The 24518-nt window shown below is 40.5% G+C and overlaps 2 protein-coding genes across 2 annotated transcripts in view; both read right to left on the bottom strand.

The window, feature by feature from the left end:
• The window catches only part of TAF2 (TATA-box binding protein associated factor 2), a 65973-nt gene extending 59917 nt beyond the window's left edge, over window positions 1-6056 (bottom strand). The window contains exons 1-3 of the mRNA XM_067467313.1: window positions 4498-6056; window positions 3992-4046; window positions 2257-2417 (exon numbers count right to left, since the gene is read on the bottom strand). Coding sequence (XP_067323414.1) covers window positions 2257-2417; window positions 3992-4046; window positions 4498-4550 — 269 coding nt within the window. The 5' untranslated portion in view covers window positions 4551-6056. The remainder of the gene's footprint in view (window positions 1-2256; window positions 2418-3991; window positions 4047-4497) is intronic.
• A 1941-nt stretch (window positions 6057-7997) lies between these two features.
• Window positions 7998-20441, bottom strand: DSCC1 (DNA replication and sister chromatid cohesion 1). The gene is made up of 9 exons (XM_060775827.2): window positions 20207-20441; window positions 17649-17817; window positions 17252-17386; window positions 15052-15142; window positions 14614-14752; window positions 12763-12815; window positions 10926-11080; window positions 10420-10568; window positions 7998-8268 (listed from the first exon to the last, which is right to left on the bottom strand). The coding sequence occupies exons 1-9, from the start codon at window positions 20374-20376 to the stop codon at window positions 8160-8162; spliced, it is 1170 nt and encodes a 389-aa protein (XP_060631810.2). The 5' UTR covers window positions 20377-20441; the 3' UTR covers window positions 7998-8159.
• Window positions 20442-24518: the final 4077 nt, after the last annotated feature.

Raw genomic sequence — 24518 nt, 5'->3', positions numbered from 1 at the left:
ATACAATATATTTAAAATATTGGCCCTTAAAATATTAAAATAACCAAGTCTGAGTCCGCAAATCCAAATCATAGTCCAGAGTTCTTGTCCAAGGTCTCCTAATTGACAATTCTCACGAGGCATTGCAGATGTTGTTCAGTTTGTTCAGTTCCTTTATGGCACTGCATGTTTGCTAATGTTTGTTGTAAACCGCCCTGAGTGCTCTTGGGGAGATAGGGCAGGATACAAATAGAGATCATGATCATGATCATCATGAGAGAAAAGGGAATGAGACAGAATAGAGAGAAAATGTGACTAATCATAAAAAGGTAAAGGTAAAGGTAGTCCCCTGACATTAAGTCCAGTCATGTCTGACTCTGGGGTGTGGTGCTCATCTCCATTTCTAAGCCGAAGAGCCAGCGTTGTCCGTAGACACCTCCAAGGTCATGTGGCCGGCATGACTGCATGGAGTGCCGTTACCTTCCCGCCGGAGCGGTACCTATTGATCTACTCACATTTGCATGTTTTCGAACTGCTAGGTTGGCAGAAGCTAGGGCTGACAGCGGAAGCTCACGCCACTCCCCGGAATCGAACCTGTGACCTTTCGATCAACAAGCTCAGCAGCTCAGTGCTTTAACCCACTGCGCCACCGGGGGCTCCGACTAATCATAAGAGTGCTTATTAACAATCACCAATATTGCTCTCTGCATATTTGTATTTCTCAAGTATTTCTATATGGCAAGTAAAGCAGAACTCTCCTTTCCTCAATTTTGAGAACCTACTTCTGGAAATGTACAACTGCTCTTGTGACGGCATAGGACCATGCTCTACTGCAGGGGTCCTCAATAAGGCCTGGGGGCCAGATACGGCCCTCCAAGGTCATTTACCCGGCCCTCGCTCAGGGTCAGCCTAAGTCTGAGACAAAGTAAAAGCACACAACGACAATCCTATCTCATCAGCCAAAAAGCAAGCCAACACTTCCCAATGAAATATTAATACGTTTGTATTTGTTAAAAATGTTCTTCATTTTAATTATTGTATTGTTTTGAAGTGTTTTTGCACTATAAATAAGATACGTGCAGTGTGCATAGAAATTCATTCAGGTTTTTTTTCAAATTATAATCGGGCACTCCAACAGTTTGAGGGATTGTGACCTGGTCCTCTGTTTAAAAAGTTTGAGGACTCTTGCTCTACTGGAAGGGTAGCAAATACAAAGTATCCCTTTCCCCTATAATAACAGGAAAAGTATCCAGCTATGATAAAGATCAGAGTAATGGAACAAAAGTCATGCTGTGCTTATTCAAGAAAGGAAAACAGAGGGACCTGTAATTAGTGTCATTATAAGCAAGGAAGCTTGATCGCATGACATCAACATTATCTAATGAAACTGTTCAAATACTATGTCTGCTAAAATCACAATGATTAACATTCATAACCACAGGAAAACAACTCTGTTGAACTGGGATTGGGGAAGGGGCGCACCATATTATCAAACTAAGACTTTAGAATTCAATAATAAGAGGACACTATCAGTATATTCAAGATACTGAGCAACAGCATATAGCATATAGGGCAATCATAGCCTACAACAGATTTTTCTAAACTGCTTCTTAGAAGATGTAGTGACATAGAATCTCCATAGTCCCTAACTTCAGAATGGGCATAAATTGTGTATATCATTGGAACCCTGGTGGTGCTGCAGGGTAAACCGCTGAACTTGCTGACCAAAAGGTTGATAGTTCAAATCCGGAGAGCAGAGTGAGCTCCCACTGTTAGCCCCAGCTTCTGCCAACCTAGTAGTTCGAAAACATGCAAATGTGAGTAGATCAATAGGTACCGCCTTGGCGGGAAGGTAACTGCACTCCGTGCAGTCATGACACGATGTCTATTGACAACAGTGGCTCTTCGGCTTAGAAATGGAGATGAGCACCACTCCTCAGAGTCAGACACACCTAGACTTAATGTCAAGGGGTAACCTTTACCTTTATCATTGAAGGGTGCAAAGTTGGGGAAAGCTAGTCTAAGTTAATCAAGAAAGAAACAGAACTATGCCTGAAGCATAATATTGTGAAATTCAAAAGCTTGCTGACCCTCACCTGTAAAATTCAGTGCCCTAAAATTCATGTGCATGTTGTGTGTCACTTGCTCTCTAAAATTAGTAAGGCAGTAAGGAACTATTTAACAAATATCCATCTCAGTTCAAAGTCTAATTCAAATCTCAACATTAAAGTGAATATTGTTTCCATGCACATAATCCATCATAGCTCATTTACTTACTGTTTTGACTCATGATGGCAAACTTCAAGGGTGGGGTCATTGTAAATGAAAGCCGCTTCCAGATCATTGACCCTCACTCTGTATATTCTACACTGCTTGCTGTTTAACTTGATTCTGTTCAAGTTTGCAACTGTTGGAAATATTGTCAGCTCCACATAACCCTACAGGATTTAAAAGAAAAACATCAAGAATGCATATATATTATTTAGTCCATATGTTTTAATGTGAAATAACCTGTTTTAATAAATGTTAGGATCTTTCTAGAATGCCTGGATGGTTAAGGACATAACACCTTTCCATTAAAACTGCTTTTTTAAAAAGATTCACCCTCCCGGCTTGGATTTGCTCCAGAGGCTCATTGTCAGAGGCAAATGCATACATCTTAAATAATCTGTAGAATACTTTTGTCTGAAAAAGCACATGAAAGAAGACTCTGGAAAAATAGAAGTTATTTATATATTTCATAAGAGATGTGGAGTTTTTGTGTGTATGGGTAAGGAAGAAGCAAACTGTTATGCAGTGAACTACTACTTCAAATGAAGGAAAACAGCACAGCTGACTATATCAGTAATCTTTTCAAACATTAGCAGTTTTGACAGGCATTCATTATATGCCAGCCATATAGAAACACGGGAATCAATTTTAAAGTATTTTTTCCATCTAGTTCAGATCATGCTTCAGGAGTCTTGGGTGTCGGCAATGGCCAGGAGTGCCTTCACACAATTAAATCTTGTGCGCCAATTGCACCTGTACCTTAAGACACTAGATCTGGCCCCATTATAGTCCACACCATATTTACATCCCGCCTTTGAAAGCTATTCAGAAACTTCAGATGGTTCAAAGATCAGCAGCTAGATTACGAACTGGTGCTCTGTACAGGGAGAACTACTTTCATGTCACTCCTATGTTACGGCAGCTTCACTGGCTACCAGTTTGTTTCCGGGAAAAATACAAAGTACTGGTTATTACCTTTAAAGCCCTAAATGGTTTGGGCCAATATTACTTAGCCAACTGCATCTTCATATACAAGCCTGCTGCGATCAGCAGATGAGGCCCAGCTCTTTGTCTCACAACTGTCCCAGGTACAGCTGGTGGGAATGAGAGAAAAGGCCTTCTCCACAGTTGCCACCCACCTCTGGAACTCCTTGTCTAAGAAAATTCAAATGGCCCCTTCCCTTCTCTCATTTAAAAAAAATTAAAAACTTTTCTATGCTCTCAAGCATATAATGAGAAGGACTGATGAATTAATCAGCATAACTAATTGGCTTAGAACATGGAAATGGCTGCTATGCTGGTTTTATATTCTTTTAAATTTTTTAATGTTTAATTTTTTTTACTAATTTCAAAAACTTTTATGTCTTGATATGATAGTTGAGCTAAAATGTAATTTTAGTGTGTTGTCTAACTTGGTGGTAATGTATCATTATTGTTTGATGTTGATGTTTAATGTGTTATTTTTCATCTTATGGTATGTTGTGCTTATTAGTTGGTTATATTATATGGCATTGAATATATGTTGTTGGCCACCCTGAGACCCCCCCCCCCCCCCCCCGGGGAGATAGGGCAGGATACAAATATTTTTTTATTGTTATCACCACCACCACCACCAAGGAAAACAAAGTTCATTATAAGTCTACTATTTCCTAACTTAAGATGCTTAACACACACCACTTCCTGCATATAACAAATGTTTTTTACTTCTGGTTTATAAATTCCTTACAGAAAACATACTTACAACAACAGATTTTCTCTGGAAATTTATGTTGTTGATACAAACTACCTGGTGGGTTGTGCTGGAATGAGAGAAAAAATAATCAAAATAAGGATTTGTTGCCTTAATAAACATTAGCTGTTTATACATACACTACATAATACTTTTCAGAAATGGCTGGGCATTTCCTTTGTCAATTCTACATGAAGCTACCAACAAGCAAACTTGGACAGTGTTTTTACGATGCTTGGTTGAGGCCTAAGTCAACAGGTCCCATTACATCTGCCTCCTTATGGTACCACTAGATGTCCTAATGAACAAATAAAAACAGGTCTCTATTCCGCTTTATGTCAAGGCTGCAGATTAGGTGTCACTCCAGAGGTCTATGGGCTGCAATAACTGCCTTAGTATTGTATAAAACTGAGTTATAGGATATTACTTGTTTTCCAAGGTTTTTTTTTTTTTGCAGTTTTTATCTGAATATTAAAAAGCAAACTATGGTAATAAGAATAAAATAATAAGATACTTATAATTTATATGGTCTTGGGCTCTCAAAGCCTTTATCTCCTTTCTTCCTGTTCATTGTGAACCACAACGCTGGATATCTTGGTGAAAATCAAACACACATAAGCACCATTGTCCTCGTTAGGGGTGTTTCCAGTGAAACTTTTAATTCCTTTCTTAGCGAGTGTCTTTTCACTAAATATGTTTCAATAATGTTCAGCGTCTTCAAATAATGCAAAACGATGTCCAAAGGAAGAACACAATCCATATACAAAACAGTTTATACTCATGGCCTTCATGATCATGGCAGGAGATTGGACTTCCCCAAAACACTTGTAACACTGGTTTCTTAATCTAGGAAATTCATAGTATATTCAGCTATTGCAGTGCAACCTGTTGACAGTTTGAGGTAGAGCATGTATAAATAGTTTCTCTTGTCCTGCTTAAAGACCTTTTGGAGATTCTGGAGTTTGTCACTCTGAGCAAACTCTTCAGATTTTTTTTCTGTCAGCATTTAGATTATGTTTTTGTTTTATTTTAAGTCTTTGGAAGCAGTATCAGCTTTTAGATACTTGTTTGATCGAAAGATGTACATCTGGGTCTAGAGAAAGATGTAACTGGGTCTAGAGAAAAGCATTAAAACTCAGTACCAATAACTAAGTCTTCTGAATCAAAAATCCAGAAAGGGGAGGCTGATATCAACGAAGATAAACGTGAAAGCGAAAATCCCAGCTTTAGCAATCCTTTGCCAATTTCAGCACAGAAAGAGCAGATGTCAGAAGTGATTGAAAGTTTACTTGATGAATTATCTGCCAAAGATTGTTTACAACAGAACTACTAACAAACTTTCTAAGCCAGTTCTAAGGATTTCCAGTAAATGGTGATGCTGAAATCTGTACTGGATTGAACTGTTACCAAACTTTCTAAGCCAATTCCAGTTAAAGGTTAATACTATTGCTCAGTCTATATTCTAGAACAAATATGGGTTACTGTTGTTGCTCTTTTCTATATGAGAATACCACTGTGGGCAAGACTCTGCTCTGATCTGTTGGGGAACATCTAACTTTGTAAGGAAACACAGTTACTTCCAAGGTTTCTGAGAAGATATTAACAGGGCACGGTGTAGAGTCACACTGACTTCTTAGCAAAGCACAACATGGATGTTTATGTGAGGGATTTGTTCAGTATGTTGCAGAGAATGTGAGGAAAACACAACCGACGCTGAAGGTGAAGGGGCTTGAGTTTCAAGAGCTCTCAAAGCTGAAAGAAGGTTTCTTTTTCTCCCAGGCAGGGGGGATCATCCTCCAGGGTGAAAGGCAAGGCCTTCCTATTGAGAAATGGCGGGAACGTCATCTCTCAGAGAAAGCAAACGAAGGCAGGGCGCTTCAGAAGGTTTCCCTTGAAGCACGGAAGCTGGAAAGGCTTCTCCTCCTCCTCCGGTTGTAATTTCCCGAAGAGATATTCCAGCCTCTCTTCCCTCCGGCAGACGGAGGACGAACACGGCGCCGTTTCCTCACTCGCTCACACACTCAGCTGCTCCCGCCGCCATATTGTTTGTAACTTTTGACCTTACGTCTTCAACGTCGCGCTCGGATACGTGCTTACGTCATACGTACAACCACACCTTCTACTTTTCCTGAATAGTTTCTTGTTTGGGAGGTTGGGACAACTTTGTAGGACGCGCATGCGCACTGCGTAAGACTGTGGGTGTAGCTGCCTGGGTGATGCGCATGCGCACCCGCAACACTGTTCCTATTGGTTGCACTCAACTGTATAGTTTAGCTTGGGAACTTTTGAGCTTTTAAGGGAGGAAGAAGGAAATACAAAGTACATCCAGACGGGCCTATGCTTTGCTGTATCCATATTTCCAGCAGCAAATAATAATTAAATAGAATCATAGCACTGGAAGAGACCATATGGGCCATCTAGTCCAATCCCCTGCCATGCAGAATAAGGACAATCAAAGCACTCTAGGCAGATGGCCATCCAGCCTCTGTTTAAAGGCCTCCAAGGACTAACACTAAGAAAAGCTGCTTTTTTTTGTTTCTGGTTGGAAAGTGTTGTTTCCTGTTTAATTGTATGGCACTTACTTTGAAAGTATACTCCAGAAACTTTGTTTTTGTGGCTGCCACAAACTATGTTGACTTGTATTGTCGAAGGCTTGGTTGACTTGGTTGAAACTCAATTAGACATTCATAGAATCAAGGAGTTGGAAGAGACCTCATGGGCCATCCAGTCCAACCCCCTGCCAAGAAGCAGGAACATTGCATTCAAATCACCCCTGACAGATGGCCATCCAGCCTGTTTAAAAGCTTCCAAAGAAGGAGCCTCCACCACACTCCGGGGCAGAGAGTTCCACTGCTGAATGGCTCTTACAATCAGGAAGTTCTTCCTCATGTTCAGATGGAAGCTCCTTTCCTGCCATTTGAAGCCATTGTTCCTTGTCTTAGTCTCCAGGGAAGCAGAAAACAAGCTTGCTCCCTCCTCCCTGTGGCTTCCTCTCACATATTTATACATGGTTATCATATCTCCTCTCAGCCTTCTCTTCTTCAGGCTAAACATGCCCAGCTCCTTAAGCCGCTCCTCATAGGGCTTGTTCTCCAGACCCTTGATCATTTTAGTCGCCCTCCTCTGGACACATTCCAGCTTGTCAATATATCTCTTGAATTGTGGTGCCCAGAATTGGACACAGTGTGTTTCCAAGTGTGGTCTGACTAAGACAGAATAGAGGGGTAGCATGACTTCCCTGGATCTAGACACTAGACTCCTATTGATGCAGGCCAAAATCATTGAAAAACTAGGGCAAAATGTGCTGAAGGAGATTCCTACTGCAAAAACAAAGTTTCTGCAGTTTAATGAATGAATGCATGTTTTCAAACTGCTAGAAGCTGGGGCTTACAGCGGAAACTCACGCCACTCCTCGGATTCGAACTTGCAACCTTTCGGTCAACAAGTTTAGCAACTCAGTGGATTAACCCACATAGGAAATGGCATTTATAACCCAGGAACAAAAATCATGTTATATAGCAGGCATGGGCAAATGTCATCCCGCAGGCTGTTAGGAATAGTTGGAGTTGGATCGCAAAGCATCAAGAGGTCCGAAGTTTGCCCATACCTGTTATATAGTGTAATCAAACGTTATTATGAGACATAGTTTGGAGTCCCCGGTGGTGCGGTGGGTTAAAGTGCTGAGTTCCTGAACTTGCTGACCGACAGGTCGCAGGTTCGAATTTGTGGAGCATGGTGAGCTCCCACTGTTAGCCCCAGCTTCTGCCAATCTAGCAGTTTGAAAACATGCAAATGTGGGTAGATCAATAGATACCACTCCAGCAGGAAGGTAATGGTGCTCCATGCAGTCATGACCTTGGAGGTGACTACAGACAATGCCGAGTCTTTGGTTTAGAAATGGAAATGAGCACCCACCCCCAGAGTCAGACACAATTGGACTTAATGGCAGGGGAAAACCTTTACTTTTACCCTAGAGACATAATCCCACAGGGTTGGAAACTTTAAAGAGAGATCAAGCTTTTATCTTGCAAAACTTTTATTCAAGAATTCAAATGCATGTTAAATAACTTGACATGTAGTATTGTTATGTGCACAAAATTTGCTAGTAAAAGTCCACCGCAAACTGGAGCCACCAGCAGAATATTTTAAGCCATATCCAGTCCTAGAATTGTATTACTCTTTATGAAATGGGCCTTCTGGAATTGTAAACTTTGAGTCCGTTCTGCATTGAAGAGCGAGCGTATTTCGTCAACAGTGCTCCAGTAGTTTGTTTCTCCGAACACAAATCCCTGCAAAAAAGAATGGATGTATTCTTTATTAATTTCAAATAACACATCATTGGTTTTTGAAGTCTAAAAGTATTCGTATCAAGTAATAGATTCATCAGTTGGGTGTCAGAGTGCATCCACAACTATTTCATATTCTGAATTTAAGTGGGATAGAACAATAAAACAAAGGGTTGTAGGAAAGGACATAGAAGAGCTGTAATGTACACTGCCAAGTGAAGCCATGCAATTGATTTTAGGAGTCGTTTACAAAGCAACTGAGAGGAAAGGCAGACACTACAGCAATTGTGGGAGCCCCCGGTGGCGCAGTGGGTTAAAGCACTGAGCTGCTGAGCTTGTTGATCGAAAGGTCGCAGGTTCGATCCCGGGGAGCGGCGTGAGCTTCCGCTGTCAGCCCTAGCTTCTGCCAACCTAGCAGTTTGAAAGCATGCAAATGTGAGTAGATCAATAGATACCGCTCCGGCGGGAAGGTAATGGCGCTCCATGCAGTCATGCCAGCCACATGACCTTGGAGATGTCTATGGACAATGCTGGCTCTTTGGCTTAGAAATGGAGATGAGCACCACACCCCAGAGTCAGACATGACTGGACTTAATGTCAGGGGACTACCTTTACCTTTTTACAGCAATTGACTGAAACTCTGATATACAGGAATACAGAAATTAAATCCAATAAAGCATGCCTAGAGAAACGGCTGAATAATAATAATAGCCAGCATAGTGATCTTGTTTGCTGCGTACTAATCTTTTTGTGTTTCTAATAATGATGATGATGATGATGATAACAACAACAAGACAGAGTTTTGGACCACAATACTCCTGATCTCACGATCATGTCAAAAAACAAAGTATGGATTGTCGGTGTTGCAATCTCAGGTGACAGCAGGATTGAAGAGAAACAACTGGAAAAGCTGACATGATATGAGGACTTAAAGATCAAACTGCAAAGACTCTGGCACAAACCAGTCAAAGTGGTCCCAGTGGTGATCAGCACACTGGGTGCAGTACCTAAAGACCTTGGCCTGCACTTAAACATGATTGGCGGCGACAAGATCTTTTGCAGCTGGTAGATTACCATCTACCAGCCGCAAAAGGCCACCTTACTGGGATCTGCACGCATTATTCACCGATACATCACACAGTCCTAGACACTTGGGAAGTGTCCGACGTGTGATCCAATTCAACAGCCAGCAGAGTGTCTGCTGTGGACTCATCTTGTTGTATTTCAAATAATAATAATCACACCTAGCTCCAGCAGACAAGAGTCCTTTGTCCCACCCTGGTCATTCCACAGATATATAAACCCTTTTTCCTAGTTCCAACAGACCTCATTACCTCTGAGGATGCTTGCTACAGATGCAAGCTAAACGTCAAGAGAGATTGCCTCTAGACCATGGCCATATAGCCCCAAAAAACCCTACAACAACCCAATAATAATAATAATAATAATAAATCTTTGGAGACTAGGACACATGGCAATGGATTCAAAATGCAGGAAAAAATATTCCACCTAAACAATAGGAAAAAACTTTCTGATGGTAATTGCTGTTCAGTAGTGGAATATACTCTCTTGAAGTGTGGTGGAGACTCCTCCTCTGGAGGTTTTCAGTCAGAGGCTGGATGGCTATCAGTCAGGGGAGCTTTAATTGGATGTTCCTGTATGGGGTTGGATTAGATGGCCCTTGGGGACTCTTCCAACTCTAGGAGCCTATGTCGTAATTTCTTACATGCTTCGAGGTGGGGTAGACCACAGTTAAAACACATTTCTTCAAAATACACAGTACAAGTTGAACAGCAGAAATAAGCAGGAATGTCAGCTATCTGAAGTAAATAACAAACAGTAACTGAACTGAGTGAAGTGTGAAGAGCTGAGTAACATCATTTACCAGAACAAATACATTGCAAGGAACTTAAGACACAATAACAAAACAACAATACTTGATAAATATCATATGGAGTTTAGTTTTTCTCAATTTCCACAGAAAAAAAGACCTACAATAGAAAGAGAATTGTAAGAAGCTTTACAAAACAAAAATCAGTACTAGTTGTATAGAGACAACAGTGGCAGACCTTGACAAGTAAAGTCAGAAAGTGTTTGAGATGCTTTAGGGTTCAGTATAAAGAAGCCCTGAGGAATCATCTTTGTATAACTTACTGTATGTATGGCACTATATCAGCTTCTGTCCATTTCTCCCTAATTTTGAACAAAACATTAAATCTTTCTTGGTTATCTTCTGGTAAGTCTTCAACGTTTAGCAAGGAAATCGTCTCTGGCCTGGAAGAGTGATCCGCAAGAGCCAAACCCTTGAGTAAAAAAAGATACAACAGATTTCATTAAAAGCAATCTTTACTCCAAGGATTTCAGGTTGACATGCAAGGGGCTAAATCTTGATGTTAGTTCTAAGAAGGTAAACCCATTTAATGAAGGAGATTTACCTTTGTGTTAATTCATTAAATAATTAATAGAAAAGGTCCTACTAGAGGCATGGGCAAACTCCGCCCCTCCAGGTGTTTTGGACTTCAACTCCCACCATTCCTAATAGTCAGGAGGCCAGAGTTTGCCCGTACCTGAACTAGATAGGAGTCACTATACTCCTTTTGAAGCAGCCCAAAGATTTCATCTTCTACACATTCACTTTAATTAGTGTAAAATTATATTACCTTTAACTGGTCCAATCTAGTAACCATTCCTTCAGGGACACTTTGCTGCCATACTTCTTGAAATTCCGAAAGACTGAATTTAACTGCATTGTTTAAAAGCATTTGAGCAATAGCTTTACATATCTTCTCTTCATACATCTCAAAGTAGGTCTCGTCTAGTGAGGAGCATTGCAAACAGAACAACGTTGTCAGGCAAATGAAGCACCTTTTGCGCCACAGAGAAATAAAATCTTCTAATTACTTTAAAAGTGTTTAGTCTGGGTAGATTTGGAGAAGACATTTGAGAGCGAGTTTGCCTTCATATTGTACAATCACAAAGGAAAATGATTTTCAGTTGGAGATGAAAGGGGAGGCGTAACTCCTTTACTGTGATGCCACCATGGCCAATATCAAGAAGCCTGAGAGTTTAAGGGGAGATGGTGGCAGGGTACAAATAAAATTTATTATTATTAAGGCCCCATCTAGACTGCCATATAAATTCCAGATTATCCACTTTGAACTGGATTATATGAGTCTACACTGCCATATAATCCAGTTCAAACCATATAATCTGGATTTTATATGGCAGTATAGATGGGGCCTAAGTATACTGTAAAACACACATGACAACCAGAACCTAAGGACCACTGATCTTTGGGGTTTGTGTATTGTTAAAATGTCCAGGCATATTTTTTATATTTGCACAAGAGCAGCTGCACTCCAAAACTTGCATATGAACAGGCCTCTTTTGTTATCCAGACAGGCTTTTAAAGAAGGAAGCTTGTAAGATATGCTAATAATATAATATATTGTATGAAAATATTTCTTGTAAGCCACTCTGAGTCCCCTTCGGGGTGAGAAGGGTGGCATATAAATGCCGTAAATAAATAATTAAAATAAGATCAAGGTAGAAGGTGCTGTGGTTGTATTGTATTGGTTTTATTGTGAACCGCTATGAGCCTCTTTTTAGAAAGCTAAAGTGGGATACAAATAAAGTAGTAGTAATAATAATAACACTATGTAACAAAATTTTAAACATTTTCTGTTCCTGGTTTGAAAGTGTTATTTTCTGTTTAAATGTGCGGTACTATACTCCAGAGACATTGTTTTTGTGGCTGCCACAAACTATGTTAAATTGTTGAGGCTCTATGAGATATTCATTGAAAAACTATAGCAACATTTCCTGAAGGATGTCCCACAAAAACAAAGTTTTTGCAGTTTAATAAACTTTTTTTTCTTTTTTTTATGATAGAACTTATTAAGAAATGACATTAATAATCCAGGAACAAAACTTGTGTAACATAGTGTAATAACGTGACACCAACCTCCACCCTTCTTTGATTCATATATATTTAAATGTTTATTTTTATATATGCACGTGTGCCTGTCAATTATTATTTATGTGTATACTGATGTACAAGTCTAGAAATTTAATCTAAAATCAGTACCCAAAATCTAGACTGATTTATCTACTGGTCAAAGTAAATACTATACCTGAATTCTTATATATAAAAAAGGAACAACTCCCTTTTTCTGAGTTAGGTAACCAAGGCAAGATCTTATTTCATCAAATAGAACCCTATTCTCTTTGGTTTGGGTGCTATTTCTGGCCTTTTCAAACTATCTGGATGGGAAAACAATGGTGGAGGACAGGGATGGCTGGCTCCTGAGGCAGTGCTGGTACTTTCCCTTCTCTGGGGGATGGCACTCAACTTATCTATGGATCAGATCAAAATGCATAATTTTGGACTCAAAATTGCCTTCAACTTTTAGATGAGGTCAATTTATAATATATATTCTCATCTCATTATGTTGGGATTTTTTTTTTAAAAAATCATACCAAATGGGAGTAACTTACCTTCATCAATGTATTTCCTCCCATAACACATGAGAATGTGTTCTATCATATTCCTGGAAGAGACATTTGTCTAATTTTATTATTCTATCTAAAAAATTAAGAGATGTTGCAGAATTTGGCCTGATTCTGGCCACTTAAATGATGATACTAGTTTGACCAAAGACAACCACTAATCAATTTTGTCATAAAGAATATATCCAAGTGTTACGTGCAATTTAACAGTCTTGTATTGCTTATTAAGTGAAATAGAAGGGACATTCTGAAGACTGGAGGATCAGCTGTACCCTTGCCCTGTTGTGCCTGTACAGGTAATCCCCAAGTTACAAACATCTGATGTACAAATGACTCAAAGTTATGAATGGAGCTGAGACAACAGGAAGTGAGAGAAATCTACCCCTAAGAAGGGAAAATCACTCCTGAAAGAGTTACAGTGGGGAAAAGGGGTCTCCACTGAAGCTTTATCATCAGTCTTTGTTTACACAGCAAGCAAAATTGTTCAAAATCCAGTTATCTCAGGGACACAAAATTATATGAATTCTTCTGAATAGGGGCACAAATAGCAAAACAAATGCCACAGAGATGTTAACTCTTCCCTATGCGATTCAAAGCTTGTCATATATAGAGAGATGGAGGGAGAGAGGGAGGGAGGGAGAGAGGGAGGGAGGGAGGGAGGGAGGGAGGGAGGGAGAGAGCGAGGGAGGGAGGGAAGGAGGGAAGGAAGGAAGGAAGGAAGGAAGGAAGGAAGGAAGGAAGGAGGCTGGAGTTACACTTAAAAATGTACCTGTTCCAACTTACATACCAATGCAACTTAAGAACCTACAGAACCTATCTTGTTCATAACTTGAGGGCTGTCTTATGCATTATGGCAGAGCTCCTCAAACTAAGGCCCAAGTGCTGGATGCGGCTCTCCAAGATCATTTACCCAGCCCTCACTCAGTCAACCTAAGTCTGAAACGGCTTGAAAGCACACAACAGCAGCAACAACAATCCAATCTCATCAGCCAAAAGCAGGCCCACACTTCCCACTGAAATGCTTATAAGTTTATATTTGTTAAAATTGTTCTTCATTTTAATTATTGTATTGTTTTAAAGTGTTTTTGCACTACAAATAAGATATGTGCAGTGTGCATAGGAATTCATGTTTTTTTCAAATTATAATCTGGCCCCCCAAGAGTTTGAGGGACTGTGACCTTTGTTTTAAAAGTTTGAAGACCCCTGCATTATGGTATGCAAAAGAAGAGACTTTCATAAGGATCATAGCTGAGGACGGAATGAAAGCTAGACACCCACTTTTTTATTTGTTGACAAAGTGATGCAATTAGCAGCTTCACAAGTCTGGCTCTAAGCTTGGACTGTGTTGTTCTGGATGCACTGGTGACTCCCCAGGAGCCACAGACCATATACATGTGCAACACAGACATAAAGTTGCTTCTGACGTTGAGAGCTTTCATGCTAAAACAGGGTTCTCAACCTGTGGGTCCCCAGGTGTTTTGGCCTTCAACTCCCAGAAATCCTAACAGCTGGAAAACTGGCAGGGATTTCTGAGAGTTGTAGGCCAAAACACCTGGGAACCCACAGGTTGAAAACCACCATGCTAAAATAAGGTGCAGGCAGGGCCATACCTTACTTTACAAGAGAATTCTACTTCATGAAAGTGCTGTCCTCTGATTTGGGAAAGAGGAGCTGTAAGAATAAGGAAGCTACAAATACAGGTTGAGGTCATGGAATCAGGCAGTCTTGTATCCTAATTCTACATAACAGCAGCACTTTCACAACTCAAATATGGAGAGAATCACTTCAGCTTAAAAAAAAAAACACTTGACACTTTTATGTATTTACAAAAATACTTACTTTGGTTCTAGTGGTCCAAGCTCTTGAAGGCAGACACTTAAAGGAACTTTGTTGAATGGCCAGGATTCTGAGTATATCAGCTGAGTCACATGATTCAACAGTTTCATCTCATAATCAAAGTCTAGGATCCTCCAATATCCTGCCAAGCAGAGAAATGGGTTTGAATAGGAAACTTTGTGAAATTGTTTACATTATGGTCCGTATTTATATATACATTGTTTACCTTATGGCCCCTATTTATATATATTATTTTTATATATTTATATATCAGGCCGCTCTGGGGGCAGAAGAGGTAAACGTGCATGAAATAAATAAATAAATAAATATTTCTTCAGGAGATACATCTCAAGACCCTCTATGAATACTTAATAGTGAAGGCTATATTTAGACTACATGTAGGCTGGAAGAATTCCACAGAATCACACTTTAGAAATATACCTTCAATTTGGCATGCTTTTAGATTCACTAGTTGTTGCATTATCTCTTCTTTACTTGCTTGGACTTGATCCAGTAAGTCTTCTGTTGTGTACTGCAAACACAAAGAGTGTCAAACTTACATGAATTTGTAATGGACTTTATCAATATGACATATTTGTTGATAACATCAACCAAATTTATAATACAGAAAGCCAGTTCTTGATATTCCAGCCCACCTTTCAACATACTCTCATGAAGAGATGAAGAAGCTGTGATATCCTAGAAGTCATTGGATTACATTTTCCTTGACCAGTGGCCAAGGATTATGGGGATTCATTCCAAGAACATCCAGAGGATCAGTTTCTTCACCTTTGGTCTAAAATTAATCAAAAACGAAAATGCTACATATAAAGGACCCATTTAATTCTAAATGACTTTGGTCACTAGAGGCAAATAATGAAACCAGTTTGATTCCCCACTCAATGATGTTCTCAAGCCCCATTCTCTTTATCTTCTCTCATGTAAGTGAAAAGATGATGCTTAAGAGACAACTGAGTATATCAGCTGAGTCAGCTTTGAGTATATCAGCTTTGTCTTCTGGCAGCCTTACCCAGTCAATTTTAACTATGAATTATAAATGCATGTATTCTGTTTACTGTATTTTAATCTTTGTGCTGTGTATTGTAGAAATACATTTTATATATGTATTTTACAATGATGTATATTTATTAGAGTTGTGACTAGAGGAGAGATGGGTATGAAATACAAATAATAATAATAATAATAATAATAATAATTATTATTATTATTTGAAACACAACAAGATGAGTCCACAGCAGACACTCTGCTGGCTGTTGAATTGGATCCCACGTCGGACACTTCCCAAGTGTCTAGGACTGTGTGATGTATCGGTGAATTATATGTGCAGATCCCAGCAAGATGGCCTTCTGCAGCTGGCAGATTGTAATTTTGTCAGTGCTGATTAGGTTTAAGTGCAGGCCAAGGTCTTTAGGCACTGCACCCAGTGTGCCGATCACTACTGGGACCACCTTTACTAGTTTGTGCCAGAGTCTTTGCAGTTCAATTTTGAAATCCTCATATCGTGTCAGCTTTTCCAGTTGTTTCTCTGCAATCCAAGTAATTATTATTATTAGTCATATAGAGTCAAAGAAATTGGAGTTAGGATGGTATTGCACAGATGGCCCTACCTCTGTGTGTGTGGGTGTGTGTCAGGGGAGGGGATAAATAATGGGGTAAAGCAACCCTGAATGGATGGATAATAGGAACTGTATGTGAAGAGAGTATATACTGGGCTTTGGCCACACTGCATCATTGACATTTAGTTCTTTAAAGGTTTATGCACATGACATGAGAATGTAGTCTTCATCCTGGAAAGGGGTCCTTAAACCTTGGACTAAGAAACACCTGAATCCAAAGCCCAATCACAAAGGTGCTGAGTAAACAGATTTAGGCAAATCTTTATTTGTTCCAAGCCGAGGCCAACACTTCAATCTGTCCCAAAGGAGATATCCCTGTAATGGTCATGAGCAAGCTTTGGCCCTCCAGGTGTTTTGGACTTTAACTCCCACAATTTATTTATTTATTTATTTATTTATTTATTAATGCACTTGTATACCGCTAATATCTCAACCTAAATCGGCGACTCATTGCGGTTTACAACATTTAAAAAACAATATTCAGTTAAAAGCATAAAACACATATACAGTACAAATTATTGGGCCACCAATAACAATCCTATGCATCTCATAACTGGAATCGTAATCCAAAATTCATCGTCCGTGTATAATTGGTGGTAGAGGCTCCTTCTTTGGAGGCTTTTAAGCAGAGGCAGGATGCCCATCTGTCAGGGGTGCTTTGAATGCAATTTTCCTGCTTCTTGGCAGAGGGTTGGACTGGATGGCTCACAAGGTCTCTTCCAACTATGATTCTAATTCCTAACAGCCAATGGGCTTTTAGGAATTATGCGAGTTAAAGTCCAAACACCTGGAGTGCCAAAGTTTGCCCATCTTTGTTCTATAACTTTAATATAAGGTAGGCCAGTAATTAAAACCAATGGATACTTCTAGTTATTACATTTTCTTCAGTTACTCTACTACTATTCTACTAAATCAGACTAAAGTGTACAAGTGTCAAAGCTTGCTCCATCTTTTTCTATCTGAAGGGAGCTTTCTACTATTCATTTCATTTTGTTAAAAAAAACCTTTGAATTTGTTGAGGTTTGCTCTTGTTGATTGTCTGGTCCTTCATAAGGGTTTTCCATTAGAAGCTTCTTGAGTTTCTTTAATTTAGGCCGACATCTTCTTAGTTCCCAGAAATTTTTGGAGAATCCTGCAATCTACAGAAAGAAGTTTGAATGGAGGTTACCATGATTCATTGGCAAACTGGCATTTGCAAACACCCACTAATCAGGCACAAACCATATGACCAAGTGGCAGGATTCCCTTTTTTGTTTGGCAATTTCAGTTATCCTTTTCAGTGTATTTGATCCACCAACAAATCCACCCACAATTTTAATTCCTTCAGAAAAAATACGAATGCAAAATATATTTTAAACCCCCCTTTCCTCATGCACAGCTGGTTATTCATGCAACAAATACCTGAACGTGAACAACATCACAAGGAGGCTTATCTGCATCAAGTTGTTCAGGAGTTTCACAGCCAGGAATGAGAAGCAAGGTATTAGATGTGTCTGCAATTTTCATGTCGTAAGTCTTATCTGCACTGCAGAGCACAGCATGTTCCTCTCTGTCTCCACGGATCACCAGACTGCAAAATAAAGTAACTGAACTAGATCCAATACATAGGTAACAATCGCTTTGAACAAACCCTTATTTCAGAACTGAATGAGAACAAATTAAAAAACAAATGAAAATAAAATTACAATAAATTACTATATTTCATAGATAAAAACCAGTGGATGTGGCTCTTAATGAGACATGCCACATTATCACGGGGTGTCTGCGCCCTACACCACTGGAGAAATTACACTGTCTAGCCGGTATTGCACCACCTGACATCCGCCGGGAAGTAGCAGCCAACAGTGAAAGGACCAAGGCAGTGACATCTCCAGCTCATCCCCTGTTTGTGTATCAGCCAGCATGTCTATTTACATCAAGAAATAGTTTTCTAAGATCTATAGAGACTCTCGCTGGAACACCCCAGCAAGCGAGAGTCCAAAAGTGGCAGGCTCAAACCCAGAACCTCAATCAATGGCTGATACCAAATGAGAGACTCCCTCCTGGGCACACAGAAAACTGGGTGCCTTGGAAGGCGCTGAACAGACTGTGCTCTGGCACCACGAGATGCAGAGCCAATCTTAAGAAATGGGGCTACAAAGTGGAATCCATGACATGCGAGTGTGGAGAAGAGCAAACCACTGACCACCTGCTGCAATGCAACCTGAGCCCTGCCACATGCACAATGGAGGACCTTCTTGCGGCAACACCAGAGGCACTCCAAGTGGCCAGATACTGGTCAAAGGACATTTAATCAACTACCAAGCTTGCAAATTCTGTGTTTTGTCTGTCTGTTTGTTTGTTTGTTTGTTTTTGTTAAAAATGTAATACAAATGTCTGATTGCTGATGACACGATAAATAAAAAAATAAAATAGATAAAAACATATGCATATATATTTATTTATTTACTGCATTTTTACCCTGCTCTATTTCAACTCCAAAATGGACTCTGGACCCTTCCACATGGTCCTATGTCCCAGAATACCAAGGCAGAAAATCCCACAATATCTGCTTTGAACTGGGTTATCTGAGTCCACACTGCCATATATTCCAGTTCAAAGCAAATAATGTGGGATTTTGTACAGCTGTGTGGAAGGGGCCTCAGAGAGGCTTCTAAATTGGCAATATTCAATGCCGCATTAAACACATATAATTAAATACATTATGCATTAAAATCATTTTTAAAAATTATAAAACAATAGTATATAAATACATTAAACTGTTAAACATTGCACGCAGAACTGAAAACTTATATGAAAACTTATACCAAACACAGCATTTTCCCAAATGAAGCAGAGAGTGTTTGAGGACCGGGACATCCGTAGGGATACCAAGGTGCTTGTCTATAAAGCTATTGTCCTCCCAACCCTGCTCTATGCCTGCGAAACGTGGACTGTCTACAGACATCACATGCAACTCCTGGAAGGATTCCATCAGTGCTGCCTCCGGAAAATCCTGCAAATCTCTTGGGAAGACAAGCGGACAAACGTCAGCGTGCTGGAAGAAGCAAAGACCACCAGCATTGAAGCGATGGTCCTCCAACATCAACTCCGCTGGGCCGGCCACGTTGTCCGGATGCCTGACCACCGTCTCCCAAAGCAGTTGCTCTACTCTGAACTTAAGAACGGAAAACGGAACGTTGGTGGACAGGAAAAGAGATTTAAAGATGGGCTCAAAGCCAATCTTAAAAACTCTGGCATAGACACTGAGAACTGGGAAGCCCTGGCCGTTGAGCACTCCAGCTGGAGGTCAGCTGTGACCAGCAGTGCTGCAGAATTCGAGGAGGCACGAGTGGAGGGTGAAAGAGAGAAACGTGCCAGGAGGAAGGCGCGTCAGGAGGAGGAAGGCGCCTTCCCCCTGGAAACCAATGCCTTCACTGTGGGAGAAGATGCGAGTCAAGAATAGGGCTCCACAGCCACCTACGAATCCACAAGGAAACCCATCATGGAAGACCATCTTACTTGTCCAACGAGGGATCGCCTAAGTAAGTAAGTAAGTAAAGTACCAAATACAAAAATATTTTTATTATTTTTAAAGTCTGTATGGCACTCACAAATTGCATCTAAATCAAAACCCTACTATCCCAAATGCATAGAACAGAGTAACCACATTGAAAACTTAAAATCTAGATGCTATTATTGGATGCCATAGTGGCTAATGATGGGGGTTGCAGTCCAGCATTTGGAGAGCCACTCTTTGCCTATGTAAACTTTCTGAATGGTTTGTGGCTCCAGTTCCTACCAACATGGACAATAATAGGGGATGACAGCATACTTGCCTTGAAGGGCTGCAATTTGCTCAAACCTGCAATTCCTTCCTAGCCGCTAGGGGCCGCTGTGGAGCACACAGTCCAAGCATGCTATACCTCATCCTGCCACTAGAGGGCGGGGGAGAAACAAGAGCTAGTGCGCATGGGTACCTTCTCCCGGCCTCCAACTCAGCACACAGTTCCGGCTCCAGCTGCAGGAGGCAACATTCCCCAGCGCCCACCTGCGGACCGAAGCTAAGGGACTGCACAACGGGCAACAGCTCCGCCGGGTTCACTTTCGCGACATGCAGCGTAGCATCAACTTCTTCCCGGGTCCGCATTTTGGGCCCTACGGAAGCCGTGTTGGGCCAATAACTTTCCGAATAGCGCGGGAGATCACTCAAAAGTGGGCGTGGCTTTGCGGATTGTCCAATCACAGAGAAGACGGCGGAGCTAATGAAGGCATGGGAGGAAAAATTGTCTGCGGCCGTCAGACGTGTAGCTTAATTCAAGGTTGATTTTATGGTTGACGTCCTTGCAACGGTTCTGTATAAAGTTGAGCGGGAATTTTTTTAATTCAGGAGATAACAAAAGCAGTTAAAATGTGTGACTTATTGCAAAATAAAATGTATTATTCTTAAGAGATTGATAAACAGATTTTTTTAATTACGAAAATATTGATCTTGTTATTGCTGCTGTTGTTATGTTTATATAACATTTTATATATAAATAAAATATTTTAAAAGTGACTCAAAAGTTGCTAACAGTGCTAAAAACAATACAACATTCTCAACAGATCTTAATCGCATGGACAGCCTTAACTTTTTTATTCAATGATATAGAGTTGGAAGAGACCCCCAAAGGCTATCTAGTCCAACCCCATTCTGCCATGCAGGAAAAGCACAATCAAAGCACTCCCGACAGATGGCCATCCACCTGCTTACATCTTGTCACTTCAGGATCTTGTTGAGTTCCTTCATAGCTGCCCTTCCAAGTCCTAGCATTGGGAGGATGGATGGCAAAGGAAAATAGAGACTGCCATATACTGCCATAGAGTTGTTGTAGTTTTTTTCGGGCTATATGGCCATGTTCTAGAGGCATTTTCTCCTGACGTTTCGCCTGCATCTATGGCAAGCATCCTCAGAGATAGTGAGGTCTGTTGGAACTAGGAAAAATGGGTTTATATATCTGTGGAATGGCCAAGGTGGGACAAAGGACGCTTGTCTGTTGGAGCTAGGTGTGAATGTTTCAACTGACTACCTTAGAATCATAGAATCAAAGAGTTGGAAGAGACCTCATGGGCCATCCAGTCCAACCCCCTGCCAAGAAGCAGGAATATTGCATTCAAATGGCAAAGGAAAATAGAGACTGCCATATACTGCCATAGAGTTGTAGGTTTTTTCGGGCTATATGGCCATGTTCTAGAGGCATTTTCTCCTGACGTTTCGCCTGCATCTATGGCAAGCATCCTCAGAGATAGTGAGGTCTGTTGGAACTAGGAAAAAGGGGTTTATATAACTGTGGAATGGCCAAGGTGGGACAAAGGACTCTTGTCTGCTGGAGCTAGGTGTGAATGTTTCAACTGACTACCTTAGAATCATAGAATCAGAGTTGGAAGAGACCTCATGGGCCATCCAGTCCAACCCCCTGCCAAGAAGCAGGAATATTGCATTCAAATCACTCCGGACAGATGGCCATCCAGCCTCTGTTTAAAAGCTTCCAAAGAAGGAGCCTCCACCCCACTCCGGGGCAGAGAGTTCCACTGCTGAACGGCTCTCACAGTCAGGAAGTTCTTCCTCGTGTTCAGATGGAATCTCCTTTCTTGTAATTTGAAGCCATTGTTCTGCGTCCTAGTCTCCAGGGCAGCAGAAAACAAGCTTGCTCCTTCCTCCCTATGACTTCCCCTCACATATTTATACATGGCCATCATGTCTCCTCTCAGCCTTGATTAGCAATTTTAATTTTAGAGTTTTTTAATACTGGTAGCCAGATTTTGTTCATTTTTATGATTTCCTCCTTTCTGTTGAAATTGTCTACATGGATTTCAATGGCTTCATATTATTTGAAATAATCTCAAAAAACATTATTTGAGAAAACAGAAATGTTGGACCACTCCAACAACCACCATGTCAGACTACACAGAGAAGCCATTGAAATCCACAAGTATTTAAAACTAATATTAGAACAGCACAACAACAGAGAGGAAACAAACAAGGGCATCTAATCACCTCTCAACAAAAGATTGCTCCAGGCACTGCCAGGCAATCAAATGCTAATCAAGCTAGTCACTCCCAGTGCTAGTCAGTTGAAACATTCACACGTAGCTCCAACAGACAATGGTTCTTTGCCCCACCCTGGTCATTCCACAGATATACAAACCCCTTTTTCCTAGTTCCAACAGACCCCACTACCTCTGAGGATGCTTGCCATAGATGCAGGTGAAACGTCAGGAGAAAATGCTTCTAGAACATGGCCATATAGCCCGAAAAAACCTACAACAACCCAGTGATTCCGGCCATGAAAGCGTTTGACAATATACTGCCATAGAATCCACATGATCAAATAATCCACATTATCTGCTTTGAGTTGGATTATATGAGTCCACACTGCCATATAATCCAGTTCAAAGCAGATAATCTGGATATTATGTGGCAGTGTAGAAGGGGTCTCATTCCCAGTTCAAGATATATGTATTCCATCATTTACGGCAGACACTTCTGCAACCAGACACCAAAAGGGTCTCTACTTTCCTTTGCCATCCTCCCAATGCTAATGCTGCTTAATATCTTCCCATTATACAGAGAACAAGGAGGAAGAAAATGGCTTGCATGTATTCAAGGGCCTTTGTAAAATTGGGACTTTGTTGTCAGACCTCACTACCTCTGAGGATGCTTGCCATAGATGCAGGCGAAACGTCAGGAGAGAATGCCTCTAGAACATGGCCATATAGCCCAAAAAAACCTACAATAACCCAACCCTGAAATTGCTCAGTAATTCTTGAATAGAACCACATGGGGGCAGACTGATACAAAACATCCATAGGATTCTGTAAACATGGTCTACATTTGATTTCTCCTGCAATTAGGGATACTGAACTTTCAGATAATTACCAACCTTTCTTTTTCTATTATGGCTTGTGGTCTGCAACACGAGATTATGTCACTGCGTAAATATTATTGTAGTGTTGAACATAGACTGATGTGGAAAGGATTAGTTGCACTACATTTTTGTTACAACAGTTTTCAGTTGCTAATTACTATTTACTTGGCTCTAGTAGTAACCTGATAGGAATCCTTGCTTGTTTGTTGCAACATACTTGTAACACGTTGTAATAATAAATAACTCTCTGGCTAGAGTTGAGTATAGTGCATTTCATTTTTCCCACCTTGTTGCTTTTCTTTCATGATCAGCTCTCCTATGTGGTATAAATAAACATAACATAGAATCAAAGAGTTGGAAGAGACTTCATGAGCCATCCAGTCCAACCCCCTGCCAAGAAGCAGGAAAATTGCATTCAAAGCACCCTTGACAGATGGCCATCCAGACTCTGTTTAAAAGCTTCCAAAGAAGGAGCCTCCACCACACTCCGCGGCAGAGAGTTCCACTGCTGAACAGCTCTCACAGTCAGGAAGTTCTTCCTCATGTTCAGATGGAATCTCCTCTCTTGTAGTTTGAAGCCATTGTTCCTTGTCCTAATCTCCAGGGAAGCAGAAAACAAGCTTGCTCCCTCCTCCCTGTGGCTTCCTCTCACATATTTATACATGGCTATCATAACAACAACAAAGTATGGATCGCCAATGTTACAATTCCAGGTGATAGCAGAATTTACAAGAAGCAACTGGAAAAGGTTACATGATATGAGGATTAAAAGATTGAACTGCGAAGATTCTGGCACAAGCCAGTAAAGGTAGTCCCAGTGGTGATCAGCACGCTGGGTGCAGTGCCTAAAGACCTTGGCCTGCACTTAAAAATAATCGGTGCTGACAAAATCATCTTTCAGCTGCAAAAGGCCACCCTACTCGGATCTGCATGCATTATTCACTGATATATCACACCGTCCTAGATAGTGTCCGACATGTGATAGAATACAAAAGCCAGCATAATGATCTTGTTTGCTGTGTGCTAATCTTGTTGAGCATCTAATAATAATGATGATTATGATTATGATCGCAACAACAACAACACCAACAACCATGTTCAGTTATTTTCTCTGATACCAAAGAGGCCAACAGGTGAGGAATGGAGCGGTTTCCCCATCTGTTGTCACTTAATTTCTTGCCTACATTGGATTTTTTAATTTTATTATATTATATTTTTACTTTGTTTTGCCCCTTAGTTTCCACATTAGTGCCTAAATGCTTTTATGCTTTCATGTTAAGCTTTTATGCTTTTATGATAAGCTGCTTTGAGTCTCCGGCAGGAAAAACCAAGCAGGTTATAAATAATAATAGCAACAACAATAATAAATCCAGGACTGCTCTTT

Source organism: Anolis sagrei, chromosome 4 (assembly GCF_037176765.1).
Source record: "Anolis sagrei isolate rAnoSag1 chromosome 4, rAnoSag1.mat, whole genome shotgun sequence".
Lineage (NCBI taxonomy): Eukaryota > Metazoa > Chordata > Lepidosauria > Squamata > Dactyloidae > Anolis > Anolis sagrei.
This window is presented reverse-complemented; position numbering and strand designations above follow the sequence as displayed.